The 25,338-nt window shown below is 35.8% G+C and overlaps 2 protein-coding genes and 1 long non-coding RNA gene across 5 annotated transcripts; 2 read left to right on the top strand and 1 right to left on the bottom strand.

Annotated features, from left to right (window-relative positions):
- The first annotated feature begins 3,244 nt into the window (after nucleotides 1-3,244).
- On the top strand, nucleotides 3,245-5,661 carry LOC140789527 (uncharacterized). The gene is made up of 3 exons (XM_073139255.1): nucleotides 3,245-3,719; nucleotides 3,826-3,975; nucleotides 4,058-5,661. Exons 1-3 carry the CDS (start codon nucleotides 3,441-3,443, stop codon nucleotides 5,432-5,434), a joined length of 1,806 nt encoding a protein of 601 aa, XP_072995356.1. The 5' UTR covers nucleotides 3,245-3,440; the 3' UTR covers nucleotides 5,435-5,661.
- A 799-nt stretch (nucleotides 5,662-6,460) lies between these two features.
- On the bottom strand, nucleotides 6,461-17,933 carry LOC140788853 (uncharacterized). 2 transcript variants are annotated; one of them, XM_073138325.1, is made up of 13 exons: nucleotides 17,809-17,933; nucleotides 17,376-17,475; nucleotides 17,142-17,269; nucleotides 16,884-17,040; nucleotides 16,672-16,784; nucleotides 12,856-12,939; nucleotides 12,725-12,773; nucleotides 12,544-12,635; nucleotides 10,516-10,645; nucleotides 10,260-10,336; nucleotides 8,544-10,195; nucleotides 7,692-7,808; nucleotides 6,461-7,616 (listed from the first exon to the last, which is right to left on the bottom strand). In XM_073138325.1, coding segments are annotated over exons 1-13 (3,252 nt in total). In that variant the 5' UTR covers nucleotides 17,811-17,933; the 3' UTR covers nucleotides 6,461-7,065. The 2 variants fall into 2 exon arrangements, with proteins under 2 accessions (XP_072994426.1, XP_072994428.1); XM_073138327.1 differs by lacking the exon at nucleotides 17,809-17,933 and adding an exon at nucleotides 17,589-17,685.
- A 1,719-nt stretch (nucleotides 17,934-19,652) lies between these two features.
- Nucleotides 19,653-25,338, top strand: LOC140789911 (uncharacterized). Of its 2 annotated transcripts, XR_012109269.1 has the most exons (4): nucleotides 19,659-19,824; nucleotides 23,247-23,532; nucleotides 23,657-24,883; nucleotides 25,074-25,338. It is a non-coding gene; the product is annotated as an uncharacterized lncRNA (long non-coding RNA). The 2 variants fall into 2 exon arrangements; XR_012109268.1 differs by having other exon boundaries at nucleotides 19,653-19,824; nucleotides 23,247-24,883.

The following is a 25,338-nucleotide window of genomic DNA, read 5'->3' as shown; positions in this document are numbered from 1 at the left end:
ATGAACTGATCAACTGTGGCTCCCTGCAGTTCTCAAAACTATCGAATTTATGGAGACAACCATGGAAGAAGACATATTCTAAAGTGCCACCATTTCAACTATCGGTTGCATCTTTTAAAAGCCTAACATGGATAAAGGCTTCTTAATTAGGAAGTCAACGAACACGTACAAAAATAAAGCTGGCGATCCTTCCTCTTCTTAAGATAAACACTTCAATATTCAATCCCCATATGTTAATTTAACTGAGGCCAACTCCTCAATTCTTCTTAAAAACATTTTTTTCCATATGTAAAGATTACAAGCAGCATGACAATAATTAATGAAAATAATGGACTTGGAACTACTAGTTTTTAGAATTAAAAATGGCGCCACTTTGAGGAAAAGAATGTAATTCGGACGAACAAATTGCTACTATCTCACCATAGACTTATACGAAAGCAATAGCAAAAATTAATCTCTATTGAAGTATTAGTTCTGGTCATACATGAAAAACAAAGCACCAGCCTTATATTGTTATGGAAATATCAAAAGATATATATATATATATATATATATATATATTGGCGATATATGTAGACATTCTTTTTTATAAGAACTATCCTAGTGGGTTTTTTTTTTGTTTTTGTTTTCTATCGGACTATAAATGGGTTAGACGAAGCACAAATCCTCCCTAGACATAGACTCCACCAAGTTTTAGCCAATATGTTGCTACTATCTCACCGTAGACTTATACAAAAGCAATAGCAAAAATTAATTCTATTGAGGTATTAGTTCCGGTCATACATGAAAAAAAAAAGCACCAGCCTAATCCAAAAGATATATATATATATATATATATATATGGCGATATATGTAGATGTCAAAGATAATGCAATATTAGTTATAGGATAGATATTAATGTCAGAGATGAGGAGCACATTAAATACTGGCCATCCTAGTAGACTTAGATATTAAGGTCAGAGATGAAGGACATATTTAAAGTAGACATTCTTTTTTATAAGAACTATCCTAGTGGGTTCTTTTTTTGTTTTTGTTTTCTATCGGACTATAAATGGGTTAGACGAAGCGCAAATCCTCCCTAGACGTAGACTCCACCAAGTTTTAGCCAATATATTGCTACTATCTCACCGTAGACTTATACAAAAGCAATAGCAAAAATTAATTCTATTGAGGTATTAGTTCTGGTCATACATGAAAAAAAAGCACCAGCCTAATCCAAAAGATATATATATATATATATATATATATATTGGCGATATATGTAGATGTCATAGATAATGCAATATTAGTTATAGGATAGATATTAAGGTCAGAGATGAAGGGCACAATAAATACTGGCCATCCTAGTAGACTTTTAGATATTAAGGTCAAAGATGAAGGGCATATTTAAAGTAGACATTTCCTTTTATAAGAACCATACCACTAGAATCTTTTTTTTTATTAGAATAGAAATGGGTTAGACAAAACGACAACCCTCTTTATATACAGACTCTACCAAGCTTTAGCTAATATAATAAATTGCTTAGTCTAAACTTCAAGTCATATATATTATCGAAACCGTTTAAACATCAATTAAGTCAAATTATTAAGCCAGGCCACAAAACCACTATAATTATTGAGGGTTAGAGTCGATCCCATTTTTGTGCCATCCTAGTAGACTTTTGTTTTAAAGGACGAGCTATATTCTAACTATGCTGATGCGCCCCTCAAATTGAGGTAGCTTCAGTTCTCAAAATATTATAAAATTTGAACGGAGTGTTATCATTTGGGCCCACTGAAAATGTGACTGAGGACTCCATCCCCTGATGGACCGCCCAATCGGCCACCTTGTTATAGTCATAGAATGCATGGACAACTCTGTATTTCTAAAAGCCTTTTTAATTAAGTTAATACATTCACCAGCCAAGATCCTTATCTACCAGGGTCCAGGGACTTGAGGTCTCTTTTTTGACGACATTCACAGCCTTCTCCACCATATTAAGTCCCAAACTAAGAGCCCACAGCTAAGTAGGGAGGATTGATTCACTTGGGCATAACACCCTTGTTGCCTGTAACAGAACCCTGCTATCATTCCTTAGGACCGTCCCGGCTCCTCTTTGGTACGTGTTCGACATCCAAGCACTATCCATATTTAGTTTAACCCATCCTTTGCGTTGTACCATCCTAGTAGACTTTTTTAATCATTCAAGAGCCTAAATGCAAGACATGAGTTGGACAAAGGGTCAACCAGAGAAAGAATCAACATTCATTGATCTTGATTTGACTTGCTGAGCTCGCTTCTACACACGCCTTGCATTCTGCACGATTGCCCTTCCATCTTCCCTTCTTTAACGGTGGAGGGCGAACCCTGCTCCTGCTTAGATAGAGCAGGAGCCCTGCCAAAACTAGAACATGCCTTTAATATATCTTTGCTCGAAGGGCCAAAGGTGGGGAAGGAAGAGAACAAACAAGGAGCATGCCAGGACTTCTTTTGTTTTTTTAAACCATCCTAGTAGACCAAGTATACTATACAAGACAGGGTACCGAGAACAGGGAGCAGATACTCTGCAGCCTTACTGCAGGAATGTCGTGCAATCTGATACTTGACAGCCTCTGATTGGTTGCAAATCTCAGTATCAAACTCTACCACTTCAACAATTATTAAAGCAGTACTTCTCTTATACGCAAAAAATAGTAAAAGTTTTAAGAGCTACTATGTACATTAAATTTGTATCCCCTTACAGTGGCTTGCATCCTGACATCAATGGGGGATAAATGGAATTGGTCATCTGGCCCATCTATAATACTTGAATAACCAACCATAATGCTTGAAAAGAAGTATAGTTGTAACGCATTTGTTAAATAGGAAGCCAGTAAGGAATCATAAATAAAAAAACCGATCGTTGTCCAAACAAGTACCCAAGCTTGGAATTGGTAAAAGAAAGTGAGCTGGAAGGGATCAAGGAGGTTATATTTCTTGTAATATGCACAATATCCTAAGAGACTCTTGTGAACTAAACAGTAGTCTTGAAACTCTTCTATAATTTTATAAACATAAAATTCCAACTGAATTTTTTTTATAGACAAATTCATCTTTTGTTTAATCTGAACCATTATAAAGATTGTATCCGTTCGATCCTCTCTGTTTTTGGTGGGTTTAGTCATTGGTATGTGAAGCCCACATTCTTCAGCAATGCACATTTAAATTAGAATGTGATCTAACACCAGATAACTATATAGATATGCAGAAGCTGGGCATAGTCTTTGGTTGATCAGGTCAATATGTCCAATAAAGAAGCCCATCAGCTTATATAGGAAGAAATTGACTTGAAGCAGTCCTAATTCTTGCAGCATCACCTTCAACAAAGAATCCTATTTCATCCATGCTGTTGTATATCAAGTGAGAAATTTTAAACACCAACGTACCAAGATCAAAGTTTTGGTCTGCTCCTCCTCCCACCATGAGGTTTCAGCTTCATCTAATCATCCAAAATATTGAACATTTACCTGTAGACAAGTTAGAGGACTGCAGCAGAAGTCTGATGGTTGAGATCAAATGGAGAGGAAGTAAAAGAATAAGTGATTTTCTGCCCAAAAGCTCAAAGAGGATTTGCACTTCTAAGCAACCTATCCAAGCCAACGGCATTGTGAGGTGGAACGAAGAATTTGACCATATTGGCAAGCTCAAAAGGATCAAAAACCAGGGTTACAGAAGTTGGAACATCAATATATATGTTCAAGTAAGTTAATCTGTTTATGAGTTTTGATTCATCTATGCTTCTATGTTCCATTTTCTTTGATTTTGATATCGGAGTTGCGTCTTGTTATATTTTGCATTTCAATCAGGAATTTGATCGGAATTCGAGAGATAAATTGCTGAATTTTCCTAAGGCCAAGATAGACATCAAGGAGTTTCTCCCAGAAGACAGTGAAAAAGTCTTCAGAATTCCACTCAACTGTAGAATCGGAGATCATTCTTCAGAGGTTGTACTCGAGGTAATTTTGCGGTAAAATTGAGAATATAACACTAATCTCATCCATGATTTCTACCTATATCTCATCTTGCACATCTGAACAGGTGAAGCTGCAAATCACTGAGCTACAGCTGAGAAGCAGCAGTTTATTTTCTCTGACAAGAGCTTTAAGTTTACGCTCTTTTTCGTGGATTGGGCATCAGAGGCAATACCATAATCCAATTCAGAGTGGTAGTAGACCTGGCGATGAGAGAATCTCTACTGGTAGACCAAACAATAGTCCTCTTGCAGAATTGTCATCAGATGACGAGCCTGAGTGTAGGTACAGGAATTTGCAACTGACTAACATCCTAGTTGATCAAAATCCTTCTCAGGATGAAGACACAGAGGACGGAAGAGAGATTCATGTACACGTATCTCCTTCCCGCAACAGCCAACAGCCTTCTCTGGGGAGGCTCCTTTCATGGCACAAAGTCTACAAAAGACTCGCTCATTCGAGAGAAGTGCCTCTCTTAAACAAGTCATGCAGGGACATCGGCGGCGATGATATTGACATGGAAAGGCGCTATGCGTTGAGAATTCAGTCGTTCAGGCAATCGCAGAGGACTAAAGTGCACCCTGAGGGGGAACCTCAGACACCAGCAGGATTTGAGGATGACGGTGGCTTCCACATCGGAAGCTGGGAGACTAAGAGAATTCTCAGCAGAGATGGACAGATGGAGCTCGTTGCCGATGCATTTCTTGCGTCTATCGATCAGTGCAGCGAGAAAGCCTCAGGTGAGGGTGCCTGCACAGTTCTTGCAGTCGTCATTGCTGACTGGCTGCTTAAAAATCCAGAGACACTACCACTGCGGTACCAATTAGATGACTTGGTGCGCGAAGGATCCTTGCAGTGGAGAAAGCTCTGCGGAGTTAAGAGTCTCAAGGAGAGGTTCTACGACCAGCATTTCGATCTCGACACTGTACTAGAAGCAGAGGTGAGATCATTGAAAGTAGCTGTGGACAAATCCTTTGTAGGATTCTTTGGCCTGGATGACATTCCTCAGATCGTCCAATTCCTACAAGGAGCAATGTCATTTGACAGCATATGGGATGAGCTCCTATCCAGCAAGGCGTCTGAAGAACAACATATATACATTACAAGCTGGAATGACCACTTCTTTGTTCTCAAGATAGAGAGCAATGCGATCTACTTAGTTGACACATTAGGGGAGAGGTTGGTTGAAGGATGCAACCAAGCATACATTCTTAAGTTCAGCAAAGAGAGCGCGATACATAGAAACCAAGCTGATAGTGATCATGGATCCTCTCAAGAGATCATCTGTGAAGGATTAGAATCATGTAAAGAATATATCAAAGGATTCCTTGCAGCTCTTCCAGTGAGAGAACTCCAAAGTGACATTGAGAGGGGTCGAATTGATCAATCTACTTTGCATAGGCGTCTGCAGATAGAATTCCATTATGTATCTCCTTGCATTTGATGATCAAATGCACAGGGAAACTAGGTGATATTGTGCAAGCATGTAGGCAAAAAAAAAAAAAAAATGCTGCCTGATGTTAGCATCCAGAAATGAGATGCAAAGATATGCTGATTTTAGCTGAATTTTCTTTTCCCCTTCTCTTTTTTCAACATGTGGTTGAATTTTTTTTACAGAGAATGTAAATTTTGAAGGAGATTTGCTTATCGAAAAAAAGAGAGTCTTGAATAGCCATTATATTCTTGTATGAAGGAGCAATGTCTTCCAGATGATACGAAGAGAATACAAGAATCAGATATAAATGAACATTCCAGGAGATACTCTCGTGACCAAAAATAGACTATGGGTTAGATAGTAACACTAGCATTGCAAACTTGCAATCGAGCTAAGTCTGTCCAAATATCTCCCAATGAATTTCTCAACAGACGTTAGAATATGAGAATCCTCTGAGAGAGCAGAATGTAATGATTTCACCCTCCCAACTCTTCCTGCCCTTCAAAATTCCCAGCCCAACACTGACAAACAGAGTCTGGCCCTCTCAGGAGGTTGATGTTGGTCAGCGTAGCGTTTCGATTGAGTTTAAGATTTTTACGTAAACCAGTTTGGCGATCGCTAAATTAGTTTCATATTCAAATAAAAGTTCAAGGTAATGAATTTATGAGCAACCTACTTAAAAACTTATTGTTCTCTCCTTTTTTTCATCCATTCAATTATTTTACATTTACTAAGAAATCTAATTACTCTTTTTTGCCTTTGAAGATACACCACTTTAATCGACTAGGAGCAGATGCATCCTTTATATACATTGAAAAATAACTCCGCCCATTAGTTTAAATCCATGTCTTAGGCTTATAGACTGAGTACCACACTATCAATTAGTTACGGCTTTTTTTATTACGAGAATACGGTGATTTAACAAAAGGCAAGCCATAACTGTCATCAAATGCTGTCCTTTATAAAAATAAAAAAGTGATATCCTTTACAGTCTGATTCTGGAGTCTGAATGAGACATTCATGGGTCTGCTGAGATTCAAGTAAATTTCAATATATTGCAGAGAAGTTGTGAAGATCAAAGCCAGTCTGATCCATCAGTGATAAAAGCACAAATAGACATGCAGTTCATCAAAAAAACAATGTCCGACCACATTGTCAAGAACAAAACAAGGTATTGGCGTATAGCCACAAAATCATGCAATACATGAACAAAGTATAGTTGCTCCAGATTCAGAGCTCCACAGAAATATATATATTTCTCAGCGAGCATGATAGCCACAGGTAAAGAGTACTAAAAAAATGTCAAGAAACAACAATATAACATTCTATTCTGTGCTGGTACTGCTAAAAAGCAATCAGAGGCCCAGGGATCCTCCGCCTCGCACATCAATCAAGCAGGAGCCACATTATAAGAAAGTCAGTGCTGCTGTTGGAATGCTGTAACAGGATTGGAATATAAAAATACCTGTTACCAGAGAGGGGCTACTGGGGTTGAACATTGAAATGCTCTCCTTTGATCTCAATCCATCTTCAGGATTCCAGTGAACAGATACCCATCAACAAATAGGCGAAGATCGGCACTCCAGAGAACCAAATCTTTTCCATTTCCAAAAGTGCCCTAGGCAGATGGAAGACTAGAATCACATTCCAAATGCTCTGTAATAGAGATCACCTGAACTTGGTATGTGAAACTGGCGGTCCTCATTGCTTGGATGCAAGTTAAGCCCAAATCTATCATTCCTCAAGATATCAGTAATGCCCATGTTACTGCTCGTCCTTACATCACTCCACCCATCCCACTGGCTATTAGCGAAGTGTGAGTTTCTAGGTTGTTGGTATTGCATCTGTGCGAATGGAGACAAACTACTATTGGTTTGCGCTAAGAATCGAGATGAAACCAAATTATCATTAATAGGTAGGAACCTATCCCCAATGTGATCCAGTCTACTAAGGTTTTGATGAGAAGACACAGACTGCTGCATCAACAGTTGAAGCCTGTGGTCATTATTTGATGTATGTAACTGTGCAGGAAATGCAGATTTCAATTCCAAGCCTGAATCATTTACTCCAGGAATTCTCCCTTTGCCCACAGCCAGTATTGCAGGATCAATAAATTCTACATCATCAGAATTCTCTGATAAATAAGCTTGATGATAACTTCCAAGTGAAGGCTTGCCAAGTAGACAATTTTCTGTTCAGAGATTAAATATATAAGCATAAAAAGACTTGGTGTTAGATACAGAGCATATTAGGAAAGCAGGCAAACCTGAGTTTGTCATCTCATACACCTGGTTAAGTCTACTTTGAGAAGAAAACCCTGGAGGGGGTGCTTTACTTGGTATTGAAAATCCAGGAGGTGCAGATATTTTAGCCTTTGAAACACCTGATGGAAAAAAATCTCATGTTGTAAGAATCAAGTTGCACAACCATAAAGCAAACCAAGCAGCCAAATATTTTAGCCTTTGAAACACATGATGAAAAATAAGCTCATGATTGTAAGCACATCAGGTTGCACAACCATAAAGCAAATTAGGCAGACAAATAGGATCATTAAGGTAACAATTTCTTGAGAGCGCATTCATATACACATTGGAGTTTTTACATGCTAAGTATATCTTATTTCATTTTTTAAAAGTTTATTTATGTGACAAAATTTCACCCAAACACCATTATCTGCCTACAACCACCACTTTGCAGTGTAGAGGAAAATAAACAAGACTTTCCTTAGAAGCAGCATTTTTAAGAAATGGAAGTCAGAAAAAGAGTGTGAAATCAAGATCCCTTACAGATACAATTTCACACTTAGGACTTAACAATGACGACGATCAGGTAAAGATACCAAAACAAACAACTAAAAGTGCTTATATAAACATGAAATAATACATCATGGACAAGCTTACGACCTATCGAGCTGTCTTCATATGCAAACAGATTATGGTAAAACCATGCTCATGAACATGGTGACAACCAATCACAAAAGAGAGAAAAATCCAAGAAGATCAAAATTATCTGAAACTTGTAGAAAGAAAAACAAACAGCAAAAAGAGAGGTAAAGATGGAAATGACATCTCTTCCTTACAGCAGAAAGAAGCCAAATGAAAACAAAGGCGACACTCACCTGCAGGCCTATCAGATGCAAAAGATGGGATGCTGTGCTCCATTGTACTGGGTCCTTCAGAAGTATGGCATAAAATACCATTTTGATATCCATTTCCATAAGAATTTGCTGACAATGAGCTGAGTCTATGTTCATGGCTGTTAACTGTTGGAGAAGGTTCTAAAAGGTGACCTTGACCTTCTTGCCTGGCAAATGAAAATCTAGACTGGTTGCTATTTTGTGATTTCCAAGAGTTTGATAATTTAAAAGGTCCATCGCGTTTCTCAGATTCCCCAAATATGTTAACGAAGTTGTTAGACAAGGATAAGGAGTCGTCCCACGGATCAAACTCTAGTGACAATATATCAGAAATGATACTGTTCTCTCCTCTATCTACAGTAGCAGCTTCGCCAAGATTACTTCTGTTATCAAATTGTTCTGCACATTTTGCTGTATCTTCGAAACAATCCAACCCAGCATGTTGAAGAACCGTTGTAGGTCTACAATCACTGATAATCTCATTCTCCTTGTATCCATTGGATAGTATAGTAGCATCACCCTTTGAAGGGAACACCCTTGTTTCTATCTTAGAATTTAATGTTCTAGAATCACCAACAAATGAAGAGTACTTACTGCCAAGAGTAGCAATATCACCAGGATGATGATAATAAGATGTAGATGATGTCTGATCACTGATATCAGAATATCCAATTCCGTTGGTATCAGCCACAGAAGTACTTCCCATTGCAAAGCCTTGCTTTTGCAATTCCGAATTCCAATCAGATACTTCATTGGAACCGAAACGGTCAGAGAATAAGTCATCTTTGCTCACTGGCGGTAAAGGTAAATGTTCAATATGCTGGGAATAAGACCCTGAATCTTGTTTTAAGGGCATCTCAGCTGAACAAGTATTTAAAACTGAAGTTTGATGTTGGTCCCTCTTCAAAATATGAACACCCTTATTCCTGTCTAAACTTACTGAATATAAATCCATGCACAAAGTCTTTATACTTCCATCAACAGGATTATCACCTTCTCTTACTTTGTCATAATCAGCACTGTTAGATTGCTTACTTAGGCCTTTCTGGTTAGGGCTCGCCCTTGGAATTGCATTTCTTCCGGGGAGACCAAGATCTCTTTCATTAAATTCAGGTGTGGGATCTAGAGGGCTAGATAAGCAGCTTGTTGTAATTTTAGAAGTACATGTAACATCTGCAACAACCTCGGATGATGCAACTGATGTAGACAGATGGTTTACCCCGCCATCAATAAGAGGTTTTAAAGGATCTAAGCACATAGATTTCCCATCTATGTCTGCGGCATGTCCTTCCTCACATACTTTAGATGCCACAACTGCATCATCATTCCAGGCAGAAAGTTCAGAACTTAAATCTGGATCTACAAAAGCCTCTAAGGGCATTGCTGTTTGACACTCCTCAACACCAGGTGTGTTGGGTTCCAAATGTCTAGGTATATCACTCAGTTGTGCCACTTTCTTGCTTTCAGGCAACATAAGTGTTGTATTTACATTATCATGCCACGCAGAATTCTCTTTGTTGCTAGCAATGATTGGAGAATGCAAGATTGAACTACTATGTGTCTCCACCTTTTGTTTGCTCCGAGAACATGTTACACTAGCAGTGGCAGCCCTGGGATTAGAACCACGCAATCCCCTGCATTTGCTCAAAGTTTAGCAGCAAAATCTCTAGCAAGATACACAAGATTAGAGTGACATACCAAGAAGCTGCCGCTGGTAGAGTAGACTTCCCAGAGGTACTATTAGGATGACAAATTTTGGTTTGGATTGATGTGCTCTGTATGAATAATTCATCCAATTAATACAAGAAAAGAAGAACAAAAAAAACGATAGAGAACTAACACTTGCCATCATTGGTCTGATCCAAAGAAAATCTAAGAAATTGAAAGCAGGATATACATTTGAAATCTTGAACTAAACCTCAATAGATCAAAGAAATTGACATGAGTATAATACATTTGGGGCATTCTTGCTTGCATGTTTTCCCAAAAGTGCTCCACCATTAGAGAAATCATCAGTAGGAGGAGGTAATATATTTCCTGAACGTCTCTGCACGGTATTTGATGCAATTTGTGGAACCCTACTCCTAATAAGACGTATGAGAGGTAGATTAGAGCATGATTTAAACTACAATAAGCCAAAAGCCATATAATTTAAGGAGAAGCAACATGTAAAGGCATCGGATGATTTGCACCAGAAACCAATTCAGCTTTCCCTTTTGCATTTGTACCCAATTTAGATCACAATTGTACCTTCAGCAAATCTGACAATAAAATCACTTTAGAGCCTTTTTAACTTACTTTGAGAAAAAAGGCAGTCTTTTTTTTTTCTAAAGCAGTCATATTTAATGTGCAACATTTAAAGTTTGGCTCTCCATTTGGTTTCCTTTGTATTTATTTAATGTAAAAGGAATGGCTCCTTACACAAGAAAAGATGACACAATTTTGAGGGAACAATGTAAAAGAAAGAGGTATAAGTTTGCGACAAAGTATATTTTTCTATAGATTGTGTAAAGTTCCGACTTTATTGTGAAAGGAGCCATTCCATTTACATTTAAAAATACAAAGGAAACCAAACATTAAGGTCCTGTTTAGTAAGGAATATTTTCTGTAGGAAATTCCTCATGTAGGAATTGGAAAGTGTTATTAAAGATCCTATGTGAAATTTGTTCTTTGGATTGATTTAATTTATCTTGTTTGGATAGTATAGGAAATTTTAGAGAAAAAAATTAGTAAATTAGAAAGAGAGAGAAGGAAGAGGGAAAAGGATGATGAGGAGAAGGTAGTGGTGGTGGTGAGCAAAGGAGGAGGTGGTGGTGAGAGCAGAAGTTGGAGAAGGTGGTAGCGGTAATGAGGTGGGTTGAGGAGGTGGTTGTGGGTGAAGAAGGTGGTGGAAAATGTGGTGGTGGTGGGCGAAGGGGGAGGGGGAGGTGGGGAAGGTGGTGGTAGTGGGGTGGGTCAAGGAGGTGGCAGGTGGTGGGCGGGCAGGTGGTGATGATGGTGGTGGTAGGTGTACGAGAGAGGTGGTTATAGAGAAGGGAGAGGGAGAGAGGATGAGGAAGTGAATGCAAAAGAAGAGAGGGAGGGAGAGTGTAGGAAAAAAACAGAGGTGGGAGTTATTTTTTTCCTTACGAAATGGTGTTTCCTAAGGAAAATAATCCTTCAAAATTTTCATCTAAACATCCACTTACGGAAAAAATACATATCCTACAAAAATTTCTACGAAAAGCCAAATTTCTCCAGATACTTGCAGGAATTTAGGCTATCCAAACACCCCCTAAATGTTGCACATTAAATCTGGCAGCCTTTTGTTCTCAAAGTTAAAAAGAGCATTAAGATCATTTTATGGGTAATCTGGATTGGTACGTACACAAAAAGAAAAACTAAAGTGGTTTTTGGTGCAAATCGCCCAAAGACATTTGGAAAACTTCAACCAAGTTAAAAACAAGCCAATATAGTCTGATCCAAAAATAGAATTTGTCTGCTAAAAAAAGACTTCCAAGAATTTTATTGTTATATCACACTTGTCCACATACTATCAGGACAGGTCAGAACTATGAAACATGAGTTGTGAAACATTTCTTTGAAATAGTGTTATATTGATAAATTTCATAGCATAACTATGTGATAATAACTGGATAGAAAAATAGAAAACCATTAAAAAAATCATGTTTTAAAACTAAATATCCACTGCAGTTGTGCAATATCTTTAATCATAATGGTCTGCCCCACACCATTACTGCTATCTAATCTTTTTCAGTGAATCCATTATATCTATGAAACGATTACCGTACTATGAAACAAATAATAGGGAACCAGCATATGAGTGCACTCAAAAGTCAGAGGATGCTAATATATACATCATGCAGTGAATTGTTAGTGTGTGATGCTAAGTTCCTAAATGGTGGTGTGAGTGATACTACAACCAGCTGGAACAGTAGAACAGAACAATATGTGGTACATAGGAAAGATAATGCAAAATCACCTAGTATAAGCTGAAATAATCTCGTCTTTAGTAAAACTATCCTCCTGGCAACCTTCGTCATGTAGATAGAGACAATCTGGATTGCTGCAGGTCTAGATAAATATACATGCAAGTTAAATAGATAGGAAACTATAACTCTCTCTAAGTAGATAACCGTATGCAAAGACATCAATTCTCATACCATGTTTCTCAACCATGCATGACAGTACTTTGTAGTACCAAAACATGCTCTGCAGTGTGAAAAGAAAGTGTCATTAGAATGATGAAATGGCAGAATATTTTAATTTTGGAACAAATCTAACAATACTATACCTTAAAGATTTTCCTTCCAAGACAAAATTATGTACAGCTTGAATACATCGAACAGCTTCTTCTTCCCTGGCATAAGTAATATACCTGATCCAACATTCATAAAAAAAACAGTCAATAACAAAGAAATTTGGGAACATAATGACCAATTCAGTTAATTCAATTGCATCTAATGATCATCCAAATAGATCAAGATTTTCCAACTAAATGCCGTTATAGTTATACATGGTACCAGTTGTCGTTCCATTGAGATTACTTCATTAGTAGTTAGGCAATTCAACTTTGAATTCGCTTCAATAGATAAATAAGGCACAGATTAATTTGTCAACAACAGAATCCTTTCTTTAAATGAATTTACCGTATGTTGTTCTTCAAACTGACCCTTAGGTTTGAAAGCCCAACTTATACATAAATAAAAACACCGTATAAAAAATTTCGATGACGCAAAATATTCGATATGCCTAATGTGTTAATATGAAAATATAGAACTAAAGTACCAAACCAAAAGCACGAAAGCAACCTTTTGAACAGTCCACCTTATCATCCAAACATGTAATAGGGAAGTGTCAGGAAGCAGGTAATAAGTGAAGCACACGACATCTTTGTAGGGGGAAAAAAGGGAAAGAAAAAAATGCTGTTCGAAAAGCATACTTCTAAGAAGCAAAGTACAACAAAGAAACTAGCAGACATGGACAAGTAAGTTTGACTCCAAAACAAGAGAGAAAGCCAAGAGATTAAAAAATTACACGCAATCAGAAGACAAGAAATTCAACATGTGATCACAATTCAACAAGAAGAGTTCTGAGAAAAGATTCTAAGGCAGTCAAACACTATGCCCTCATCCCAAAGAAGAAATAAAAAAAAAAGCCCATTAACCTCTCACAACACAATATAATTTCAAGTAACTCAACAACCAACAATAATACAACCTTCTGGCATTAAACTTCATATCCATACTTTGCAATCAGACAGAAGTTTTCAAGATGGTGTTCAATACTACAATGTTCTAGAGATCATATATATGCAAAAAATTCAGTACCTCAAGTAAATGGAAGTACAACTGTGCGTCATTCCATTCACAAGTCCACAGGTTGGTTCAATATGACCAAGCAAATATATTCCTATTTCACTTGGGAAACCTAATCCTTTCTCTGGGTTGGCCCTAATTATTACACAAGCAATGATTAGTCTTTTCCCATAATTAGGTGGATATTTTTGACCCCCCTTCTCTCCTACTTTTCACTCAAATTCCTCTTTTAATCTTCTGTTGCTGGACTGCTGCAAACTGATGCAGATTTGGGAGGAAAATCATGCATAAATAAGTCTACTGATGCCTAGGTTCCTTCCTAACACAAGTATAATCCTTTTTCTAAGTCTATGTCTATCTTACATGCTGATTCCAGTAATTCAAAAATTTCCACTTTACATTCAGATTTTTTGTGCTAAATTTTTTATTAGGGGGAAATTTTATTTCGCCCTCTCCCTTTTGCGATATTTCAGTTTTGACCCCTCTTTTTTCTTTACCTGTCTAAATCAACCCCTACCGTCCATTGTAAGTAATTAAAAAAGCCCTTGGATTAACTCTAAGCCAAACAGAACTGGACGGGAAGACATTTTTTTAATGAATATAATTTTGTTTTTAAATTATAACTTCTGAAATACCGAAATTTTCCATGACATTTTACTAATTCAGTTGTATATCTTTTCACCCTTATCAATTCTCTTTAGGGCAAAGAAGAGCCGTTGGGAAAGTACTTTAGAGAGACTGTGACTGAAAGCATCCATAACAATTTTCATTTTGAATAATAGCACAATTGGGAAGGAAAACTTAGAGGAAGGTTTGAGAGGGTTCTCTCCAGTGAAAGAGGAGCATGGTTAGAAAGAAGCACGATGGTGGAGGAAAGGTTTGGTCGGTTTTCTCTACTGAATAGGAGGAAAGAATTGGGGAAAAATGGTTTGGGAGGATTTATTTACTTTAGTAAATGGGTTGGGTTTTACTAACGGGTATGGATATCTACGGGTGTATTAGTAATTTGAGTACCTGGGTTAGTTTAACTTGAAGATTGGTTAGCCTCTGTGATGAGAATTAACACAAGGGCCCCATTCACTTGTGGAATGATGCCAATTCTAAAAGAAGTATTCTAATTTTTAATATCAGAAATAGAAAGCTAATATTAGTAATAAGTTATTCAATTATTTAATTGAATACTAGTAAATGAGTAATAATTACATTTTATTAGGGGTGTAATCAAGCTTGAACTAAAATTAAGTTCGAGCATATATTTGTGATCAAGCATGAATTGAAATTATTTTAATTCAAGCCAATTTCGAGCTAATTTTCGAGCTCGAGCATCTAAACGAGCCGGTCAATAAGCAATTTCAAGCTTTAATCAATTCAAGCTAAACTTTGAGTCTGATCAAGCTTGAATTGAATTACACTTAATTTAAGTTTGAATCAAGTTTAAAATAAGGCCTAATTAAAAAATATAAACTAATAGAGATATTGATGTATTTAGAAAGGATATGATAAGATATGATAAGAAAAAATAAGATCAAAGTTTAGAACTAAACTCTATAAAATCAGAGTACATAACAATCCAATTAAGTAAATCTTAGAATAGAATAGAATTCTAGTATAGTATAGAAAGTAATACTCATATTATATGTATATAATAATAATAACAATAATAATAGTAATAGTAATAGTAATTTTGATTATTATGAAATTAATTTTTAAAATTCGCATGGAATAAGAGAAAAAATGACGAATTAGTATATCAGGAAGAAGCTAAGTTATTGTTTAGTTACTATACCAAAATAAAAAGGCTTATTAATAAAAAAAGGTTATTTATATTCCATAAGTGAACGAAGGCAAGGAGTTTAGTATATAATAAATGTAAAAAATAGAGATTAATTTAGACAGGTGAAAAAAAAGTGAAGGGTCAAAAACAGAAATAACGCAAAAAAGATAAAGCGAAATAAATTTTTTTCCTGTGGTTAAGGAGATGTTCCTTTCTATATTTGGTTCTTGTGGTGCTCACTTCTCTTTATAGAGAAACTGTCCCTGCACCAAAGGACCCAAGCAGCAACATAATCCAAAGTTATATCAATTAATCAAGGTCATTCTAGTCCAATGCACTTCTGAATATAGACACCTTAATTACATATAATGCGCAAATCAGTTAACTAGGTTTTATTGCATTTGAAAGCAAGTGCTTCCTGAAAAAGAATGGCATGAGTGGCATTTGTTAAAGATAAAAAAGAAACTAGGATGGGTGGTTATGCCCTCAACTATCCAAGACTTTACAAAACATGCTCCAGTACTACATTGCATAAAATTTGAGAAGCATTCAAATAGTAGACAATCTATCTCAAAAGAACAAAAAGCATTCTAGCACATGAAGCTCCTGCTGGAGGGGGACCTGTGGAGTCATAAAGATAACTTTCCCCATTATTAAAGGTTGTTTATTTGAATCAAACTCATGACACCAAGTGTCTTGCTGCCAAGACATATCATCACAGTAATTGTGTGCTCTATGTAGCAAAATATATTCCACAAAACAATACCAAGCAAATGCATTAAATCCACTCAAAAGCTCCATGAAATGCAGCATATGCTCATTATAAAAGGGAGATAAGAATATTCAAATGCAGATGTCCATTAATGATTTATAAATATCCATCAGTATCAGTGTCCATTAATGATTTATAAATATCCATCAGTATCAGCTAACGATTACCTTATGTGCATTAAGATACTAAACTGAATTATATGAGTAACAATGTGACATGTTCTTTTAAAATATCAACTAAACTTACACACTGAATGTTCCGTTTACTGGTGCTTGCTGTCCAGTTGCACTGGTTGAACGAGAAATCGATACCTTCAGAACTTTCCCGTATTGACCAAAGTATTCTCTGTGTTCTAGTATCTGTTCAGAACCAAAGTAAGAAGAAAAAAAGATTAAAAATTCCAATTATAATTGTGAAAAAGCAAATGAGTAGAAAGAGACCATAGATATGCTACGCACACTTTCATCACATAAATTAGAAGGCAGTCCAATTATGTACACCAGGTTTCTTTGAATAACTCTGACACCACTAAGATGCTTCCTTGCTTCTACCAATGCCTTTGGCTTTGCCTTTTGAAATTTCTGCCTTTTCTCAGCATTAATCTCAGCCACCATCCTACTTGTAGATAAACAAAAGATGTAACAACATACTTGTGTAGCAATACATGGAGAACTAGGTAGATTTATAAATAGGGAACTTGTCAACTGATGTTAAACCTTCCACAGCTAGCAGCCATTCCCACAATTCTTTCCTTGTCATATGGTGTGCGACAAGCAGGACACCGCCCTTCAGTGTCTTCTTTCTCAGCCATTTCCATTATATGATGCCAGCACCAGACACATACCTGCAAAACAAGTAAGAATCAAAACAAAGAATTTTGGGCACACAAAAACAACAAATTCATAAGTTTTTGCTACCATATTGATCTAAACCCAAATCTAAATACAAACCTCATATCCACATTTGCAAGGTTTCAATTGCTGATCAGTTAGGTCCATCTCCTCTGTGCAGAGAGGGCACATCCTGTCTCCATCATCACTCATGGTCGTCCTTCGTACAAAGAAAAGCATTGGGGACTAAATCAATCAGAATTACACAGTAGCCCTAATGACATAAACATAATCAAACCCTAAAAACCCCCCTTAACCTCCGAAATTCTCTACCTTTATAATCCTAATCAATTGAAATCAAGAAATCTACCCCTATCCAGCTTTAGATCAACAAACAAATACAGAGAAAAAAATTTCCCCAAGTAATCCGCCAAGATTCCATTTCTATACCCAAAAAATCCGTTCAAAAAGGAGAACGGATTCGCGAAGCACAGAGAAATCGAAGAGAGAAATAGATTTGGGGATCGGGGAGATAAGGATTAGATGAGATTACATTGGGGACGGAGGAGGCGATCGGGAATCCGAGCTCGATGAGGCGATAGAGAGAGAGATAGCGAGAGGAAGCAAATTGCGAGGAAGGAGAACCACGGGTCGATAACGAGCGGACCAAACCCACTTAACAATGACAATTTTATTCGCCGCTGTCAATTAAATAATTGTCCATGGACAAAAGTGGAAACTACCCCCCTAAGTTCACGAAACTACGAGTGAACCCTAGGAGGATCGCACGTGGAATCCACGTGTGGACTCCTGTATATATATATATATATATATATATATACACAGACCCTTCTTCTCCCCAATATTTATATAACTACTACCGAAAACTTTCAAAATATCATGATTTCTGTTACATTCTATAAATTTTGTTACCGAAATTATTACGCTTTTTTTTAAAATACTATTTCATTCTAACTAAACATAGTTAAGCTAAACAGATTAAAGAGGTTTTAAAGCTAATTAATATTCTGCATAATGTCATAATATAATGAGAGAAGATTCTACACTAAAAAATGGTACTCTAATTATTTAAATTTGTTTGTTAATTTTAATAATAATATGTTAAAATTATTTTGCTAAAAATTAATTATAATGACAATTATTAGATAATGGCGTCAAGTTGAGCTTGATCAAGCATAGTTCTGATCAAGTTTGAATTGAACTAATTTCGAGCATGTATTTGTGATCAAGTTTGAATTAAAATTATTTTAATTTGAGCTAGTTTATAATTATTTGTAAACTTGCATTGAGCTCAAACCTAAATAAGTTGATTAATAAGTAATTTTAAGCCTTAATTAATCCAAACATAAATTAAGCTTAATTTAAAATTATTTTGAGCCCTATCAGGATTATTTGATCAAGACGACTCATAGTCGAACTTGGCTTGAGATTATATTCGAGACTCTTTTAAAGAATGAGCGAGCCTTATCCAGCCAGCTTCATTTTTTTGACGGCCCTATTCCTAAAAAGTTGACAAATTTTAGTAATAATTTATATATATCATTTAAGAGTCCACGAACTAAATATTAGTTGCTTAAAGGGTCAATTATTCCTAAATACAAATGTATATGTATATTGAATTATATGAGATAATAAGTTGGACAACTATGTCGACCTTCTTATTAAACAAGCCACACATGAGCCATCTCAATCGACTACCAAGTTGTACACCTGCACTGCATTGCCAAATAAGATTTGGGCAGCTAAGTCCGAGTCAAACTAGCCAAGCCAAGCTACTAAATTTAGTTGCACTTGCACAAGCTAGGCACGACATACTACCTCTTTATTGCGAGGTGGTATCTTCAACTGTGGGTAGTAATTATACATAAAAAAATGCAAATAATTATAATATATTTGAAGTTTTCGATCGCTATTTGACGTGATTATCAGATGGGTCGGACCATGCTTCAGGCTAATCGAGTTTAAATATTTATTCATGGCTCAACCCATCAATCACTCAGGCCGAGCTAAAATATTTTAGCTCGTTACCACCCACTAGCTCATTTAATATTGGGCTTGGGTTGGATATAATAAGTTTAATATAATGAGTTAAATATAAAAAAATATTTTATCTTATTTGATCAAATTTAATGGGTTTATTTAAAAATATTTTTGTTATCTTTTATAGGAATGTACTTATATATTAATATATAGTTTACTAAATATTTAATATGAGACTTAAAAAATTAAAAATATATGCATGTACTGTGAGTTGGTCATAAATGAGAATAATGGATCGGACTTTCCGACTGAGTCGGGCCTAAATCAGGCTCGGGCCGGGCTTAGTCTGATTAAAAACCATGTGGGTTTGTAAAAACCCTTTAATTATACCGATGAGATTTCGCTCTTTGATAGTGATTTCCAGAGCATTTTGATTCCTCCCTCGTGCCCAAATGGGGGTTGATTGCAATACCCAAAAGTCAAAATTTTCATTGATTTGGATTCCGGGGAGAGAAGGGGAAGGAAAGAGAGAAGGCGAGTGCCGTCAGCCAGCCGCAAGTTCTAGTTGGTATGGATTCTGTATTTATGATTCGTCGGTCGCTTATCTTACTTATTACTGGTGATATTGGTCAAGGATGTAAAAGGTTTAGAATGCATGTTTTCACATGTTAAATGTTGGAGAAAGGGTGAAGAGGATCTATCATTAGACTAATCCCATGGTGTCTTTATTACCATCAAGAATGATCTTTATTAGCCCTTGTTGCCATTGTTCTTTGTATCTGATTTATTATTTCTGTCGTTTAAGAATAGTGAAAGATTGGAAAAGGTTGTCATATCAAAGAAGAAAAATGTGACCAAATAGACAGAAGTTTTATGTTGCTTTTAGTAGATCTTTTTGTCATTTTTATTGCTTTGCATCTAGGATCTTGTGAGGGCAGAAACTCAGGTGTTTTATATTCTTTTCTTTTTTGATTTATAGACTATGTAAATGAAAAAAGAAGAAGTAAAAAGTAGTTTATGTATCATTATCAATACAAGTCTTCCCTATTTTAATCAAATTGGATGTAGTTGAGAATTGTCAGCTAGTTTTTCAACCAAAGTTAACAAACGAATCACAAGTTTCTGAGTCATGAAAGACTCTAGATGAAGGAAAAAGATAACTTTTCATTTATGGAACTGTTTCATCTCTAAGGCAGCCCACAAATGAAACATAACACAAATCCAAACTGCATCATAGCCACAGTTGTATGTATCCATGCATGCCTCTATGTATGTAGGCTTCTGCATGTGTTTTTAAATTTTTTTTCATGATGCAAATGGGATCCAATATTTTTGGATCTAATAAAGCAAAAGATGAAAACATCAAATCCATTTTATTGATCATCTGACTCTCAATTGAGAGCATTCATAGCTAAGTGAAAGAAATTTGGACTAACTTATAAGTAGTACCCTTATCAGTTCTTAACCGATAGGTTAATATAAAGTAAAGAAGTATCTAATGTTGGTTCATGCTTCCATGCGAGTTTTCTCTTGATGTTATGATCGGATCAAAGGCAAATATATTACACAATTGCTGCATGCCAAATCAAAGAGATCATCCAGGCACTCCCATTTCCTAGAACTGATGGTCTAGCTACTTTAGTAGCCACCAAGGGGGGAGGGGGAGGGGAAGAAAAATAGTTGAATGGCAACATATGTAGTCAACTACTGTAGTACCCCAAGCAAGTATTTCATTAGTGACAGAAATTATATTTTCATTTATTTAATTTTTATTCTCAGATGCATTTTTATAAAAAAATATTAGATTTGATTTTAGAATGTCTAATTTGGTTAAAAATCTAGAAGATTTGATTGTAAGTTTATTTTGAGGTAAGTTTATTAGGATTTGGTAGCTTTTTAAGTTAAAAGAATTATAGGCTAGTTATATATTAGATTAGAAAATATCTGAATAGGATCAATTGTGAATTGATGTAATCTCTTCTTTTCTATATATAGTGGTGATGGAAATTCCGAAATGAAAAAAAAAGGATGGAAATTTTAGAAGTAATATTTTTGTGGACGATTCCATTTTTGTCCTTCTTTTCCTTCCTCTTCTCCTATTTCCTTCTTCTCTCTTTTGTGGTGGATTCAACGCTTCCTTTGTCCCCCATAATATGTATGGGTTTGATTTTCTTTCGCCCACGACTTCATGGGTCATCTTCTATTTTTCTATCTATTTAGCCACACTTGTATAAAAATAGTATTTGGAGGCAGATAAAGAAATTAGTAGTACCCTATCTTTTCTCCTTAGTGTTGGATCTAGGGTTCTCGTTTTATTTTGTGTTGGCATGTTTCCTCATCCCTAGGCCACATCAATTAGGTAATAATCTCACATAAATGCTTATCTTTTATTCCTATAATCCTTTCTCAGCCCGTTCTTTTAACATAAACACACATAGCTATACCTCTCCATGTAGATAACTCTGCAAATTTTGAGCTATTAGTTGCTACGAGGAGATTCCAATCAGCTAATTAGTATTTTTTTTTTTCTTTTGGGTAAATTTTAAATTATCCCCTTGTGGTTATGCCTAAAATCAAACTTCCATCTAAATCTTCATTTGTATCATTTTGTCCATGTTCCACTTTGTCCATGTGGCTAAGACTAAGTGAAATTGTTAATATTTTCATTCAATCTTGACAGAAAAAGTACACATAAATTATCATAATACCTCTATGATATTAATCATCCTATTGTTTGTAAAATATGAATCTTCCATTTGTATTTTTAAGATGATTGAAAATTTTAATTTCATCAACATATATTTAAAGGGAGAAGGAGGTAGACAATTATGATATTTTAAGATTCATTATTGTGAGAAATTCTCCTTGTTACTGTGGGATGTTGTGACAGCAGGCTAATGTTGGACAAGAGAGTTTCTAGTGCTCATGATAGCAAGTTTTTGTATAAGGATGGGAGAACATTTCAGGTTTAAGAACTTACATTTTTGTTGGTTATATTCCTCTCCATGTGTCTTCTTTATCTTATGGAAGCATCCAGTTATAAAAAGTTGATAAATACAAGATGCTGAATAGCACCTTTTTCTGTGCATGTTGTTCTTTTCTACTATATTTTTCAAGGAAAAGAACCTGTTAATTGTATCTGCTTGCACAGACCTTTTGACACTAAGTTCCTGGTAGTATTTGATTTGTAAGTTTCTAAATACTTTCTTGAAACATTAGAGAAGTAATGACATGGTTGGTTTTGGGTTTTCCAGATGATGGGAAGGAATGTCATTATAAGCCTTTCTTGATATGTGCTAAAACACAAATAAGGGCTTTACTAGAGGAAGATATGAAAGATATATACATAGAAAAAGATCTGGTGATTTCTTGATAGAGCAGGCTTTCGTTTTCGGTCCATGACTTTTGTTTGTTAATTTGCATGAAGCTATTCTCCAATGGTAATTTTTATAATATTTAACTCTAAATATCATGTCTTTTTGATAGATGTCATTTCTTGAATTGAATCCTTTTAGTTGCATTTGGATTATAGTTTTATTGTTAGAATATAAAATATAGAAAAAATATTGTTTTCTAACAGTATAAGCTTTTAGAATAGTTAATCAATTAATATAGTATCAAAGCAGATGTCCGGATTTGAATCTTGTCAAACACACCTATAGTTTAAAAACATAAAATCTCCCCCCACTTAATTTAAGTTCATTTATTCAACTCATTTAAATATCTCAAGCTCAAAAGTGAGAGGGAGCGTTAAAACATAAAATATAAAAAAACTAGCTCAAGTTTTTAGAGTTGTTGGCGAGTTAACACTTTTATTTCTCGAATGAGCTCTCTTCATAGACCAAGTATTGAGAGACTAAATCTTGGCTACGAACTGGCTCTATATCATGATTGTATATCAGTTCTTTCTTTGTGTGCCTGCAAGCTTCTTGTTCTATGTGCTGATTGAAGTAATATTGTATAACCTTGGAATCTCTCTGTTTCTCCTAGGAAGACCTAATGTTTGTGATGAGTTCACACACAATAGCTGTACGTTGCAACGATGGATGGTGAATACAAGATGAAGAATTCAAGTAAGGTGGAAATTGTAGAGACATACGGTTGGCACTTGATGTTAATGCTTATCTCATGCTGCCATGCATCTTGGTGACATGAGTTTGGGTCATTGAAATGAACTCTCTGGCTTCTGTGTTGCCCCAAAACGGGTTGTTAGCTCTAAGGATTGCCTCGATGCAATCCTCATTTGTACCACTGGGCACTGCTTATCAGCAGTCTGGTATCTTCTTGACCTAAATGTATCCATCCTTTGAATGACCTTTAACTTCATTATGGCTCTGAGCATATTAAATGATCATGATATGGATAGACATACTTAATTCATCTACCATTTGATGAAACAGAGCTAGTTTGTCCAGAAGACTTGTTTATCAATTAATGCAATAACTGCAAGAACTAAGAAGGTAGTAACTCCAGAGTAGTAGCAACTGGCTTGTGGAGTTAGTAAGTTACAGATCATTTAAAATCTTTTCTCTCCTCTTTTTGTCTTGTTATCAGTAGTGTACTTATTGAATTTATGGTCCCTAGTATCAGTAAAAAGGGAAGCAATCGACCTTAAAGTACATCCTCCTACATAGTGGAATTAAATGATCCTTGCAAAATGCAACAACAGTGTCGAGAAAATAAAAGATTTATTAATGTATAAGAATCTAAACAACCATGATTAAGGATAGTAGTAAAATGATATATGGAGAACATAATCTAATTTCTCTGCTTCTCATAACCAATGGAGGAGTAAGATTGACTAATGTCAATTAAGAATAGTAGGAAACTAGATATGTGAATATGTGATCCATGAACTACAAAAGTTTATCTAGTTTTACACTTTTACTACCAAATATCTATGCAGGGCAACTGTATATCTGAAGCACATACTCTAGTACAAATGTTCTTCACGTTATTTGTCTCCAGGTTTATATGCTGCGTCTTGTGGGCATTTTTCTCCTTTCTTTGGTGCACTTGAAATGAATATACTGGCCACAGTTTTGGCCATCTGAACTTTGAGCTGTCCTCGCTTCGGTGGGATTGTCTTTTGCATTTATGCAGAGCTGTGCAGCTACAAAAGCAAGAAGGCTTTGAGCAGCCTTGAAGGAAGAACGCCTCCAAGAAGGATTGGAGTCAAGTATCCTGGTGAACTCCGCAAGTAGAACCACTGAAGAGAAATTAAAATATGATTGTATTTATAGGCATCTTCTTTTTTAGCATCTTTGAAGTGTCAAAATAGCACATATGCGTAAGGAACTTGGATGACTTGACCAGCTAAATATATTACAGTGGATTCTATATGCTTTTGAGAACAAAAGATTGCCCAAGATTTTACTTTGGTTGGTAAATTAGCATGACAGATACCTGCAATTACTACCAAGGAAAGTATTATTGACATCATGTGTGGCTGTAGCCCAATCTTTTTGTTATTTGAATTTTAAAGAACTCAATTGTTTGAATGGAAATTCACATAATCTTCAATTATCGTTTTAAAGTATTATTTGTTTCTCTTTGCAGGATCTGGATGTCAAACTCAGCCAAATTAACCAAAGGCTATGGTTGAAGTCTGTAACTCAGGCCACAAGGTTATTAATTTCAAGTTCTTCAAGAATAAAAGAAAAAAAAAAACGAAGTGCAACTTAGAAATAGTGAAATTAGAAGGATTTGCTTTAGAATACTGCATGAGACACATGGTCAAGGAACATTCAAAGCATCCCAGTACTCTCTCGTTCTGTGGTTTGAAAGCTTTTTACTAATTTACTATCTTGTCTGCAGGGCTCTGCATAACCCCACCGCAGAAATTTGCTGCAACATGAGTACTTGGTCATCTTCAATTGGCTGCCGAAGTTAAAGATATGTTGTATTAAGCAGCTCAATCATTTACTACTTGAGATGATTTAATATTTTCTTTACTGCAATCTGCAGTTGGGGATGCAGGCAATCTGCTGCCTCTATAGACTTAATGTACGAGTTATTATTTGAGACAAGAGTGCAGCTCAATCTAGCTTTGACATATGAAAGATCTGAGAATTGGCAGGTA

The sequence above is a fragment of the Typha latifolia genome, chromosome 5 (genome assembly GCF_019914945.1).
Source record: "Typha latifolia isolate L0001 chromosome 5, TyphaL0001v2, whole genome shotgun sequence".
NCBI classification, from domain to species: Eukaryota; Viridiplantae; Streptophyta; class Magnoliopsida; order Poales; family Typhaceae; genus Typha; species Typha latifolia.
The sequence above is the reverse complement of the archived record's forward strand: the minus strand, read 5'-3'. Positions and strand labels throughout refer to the sequence as shown.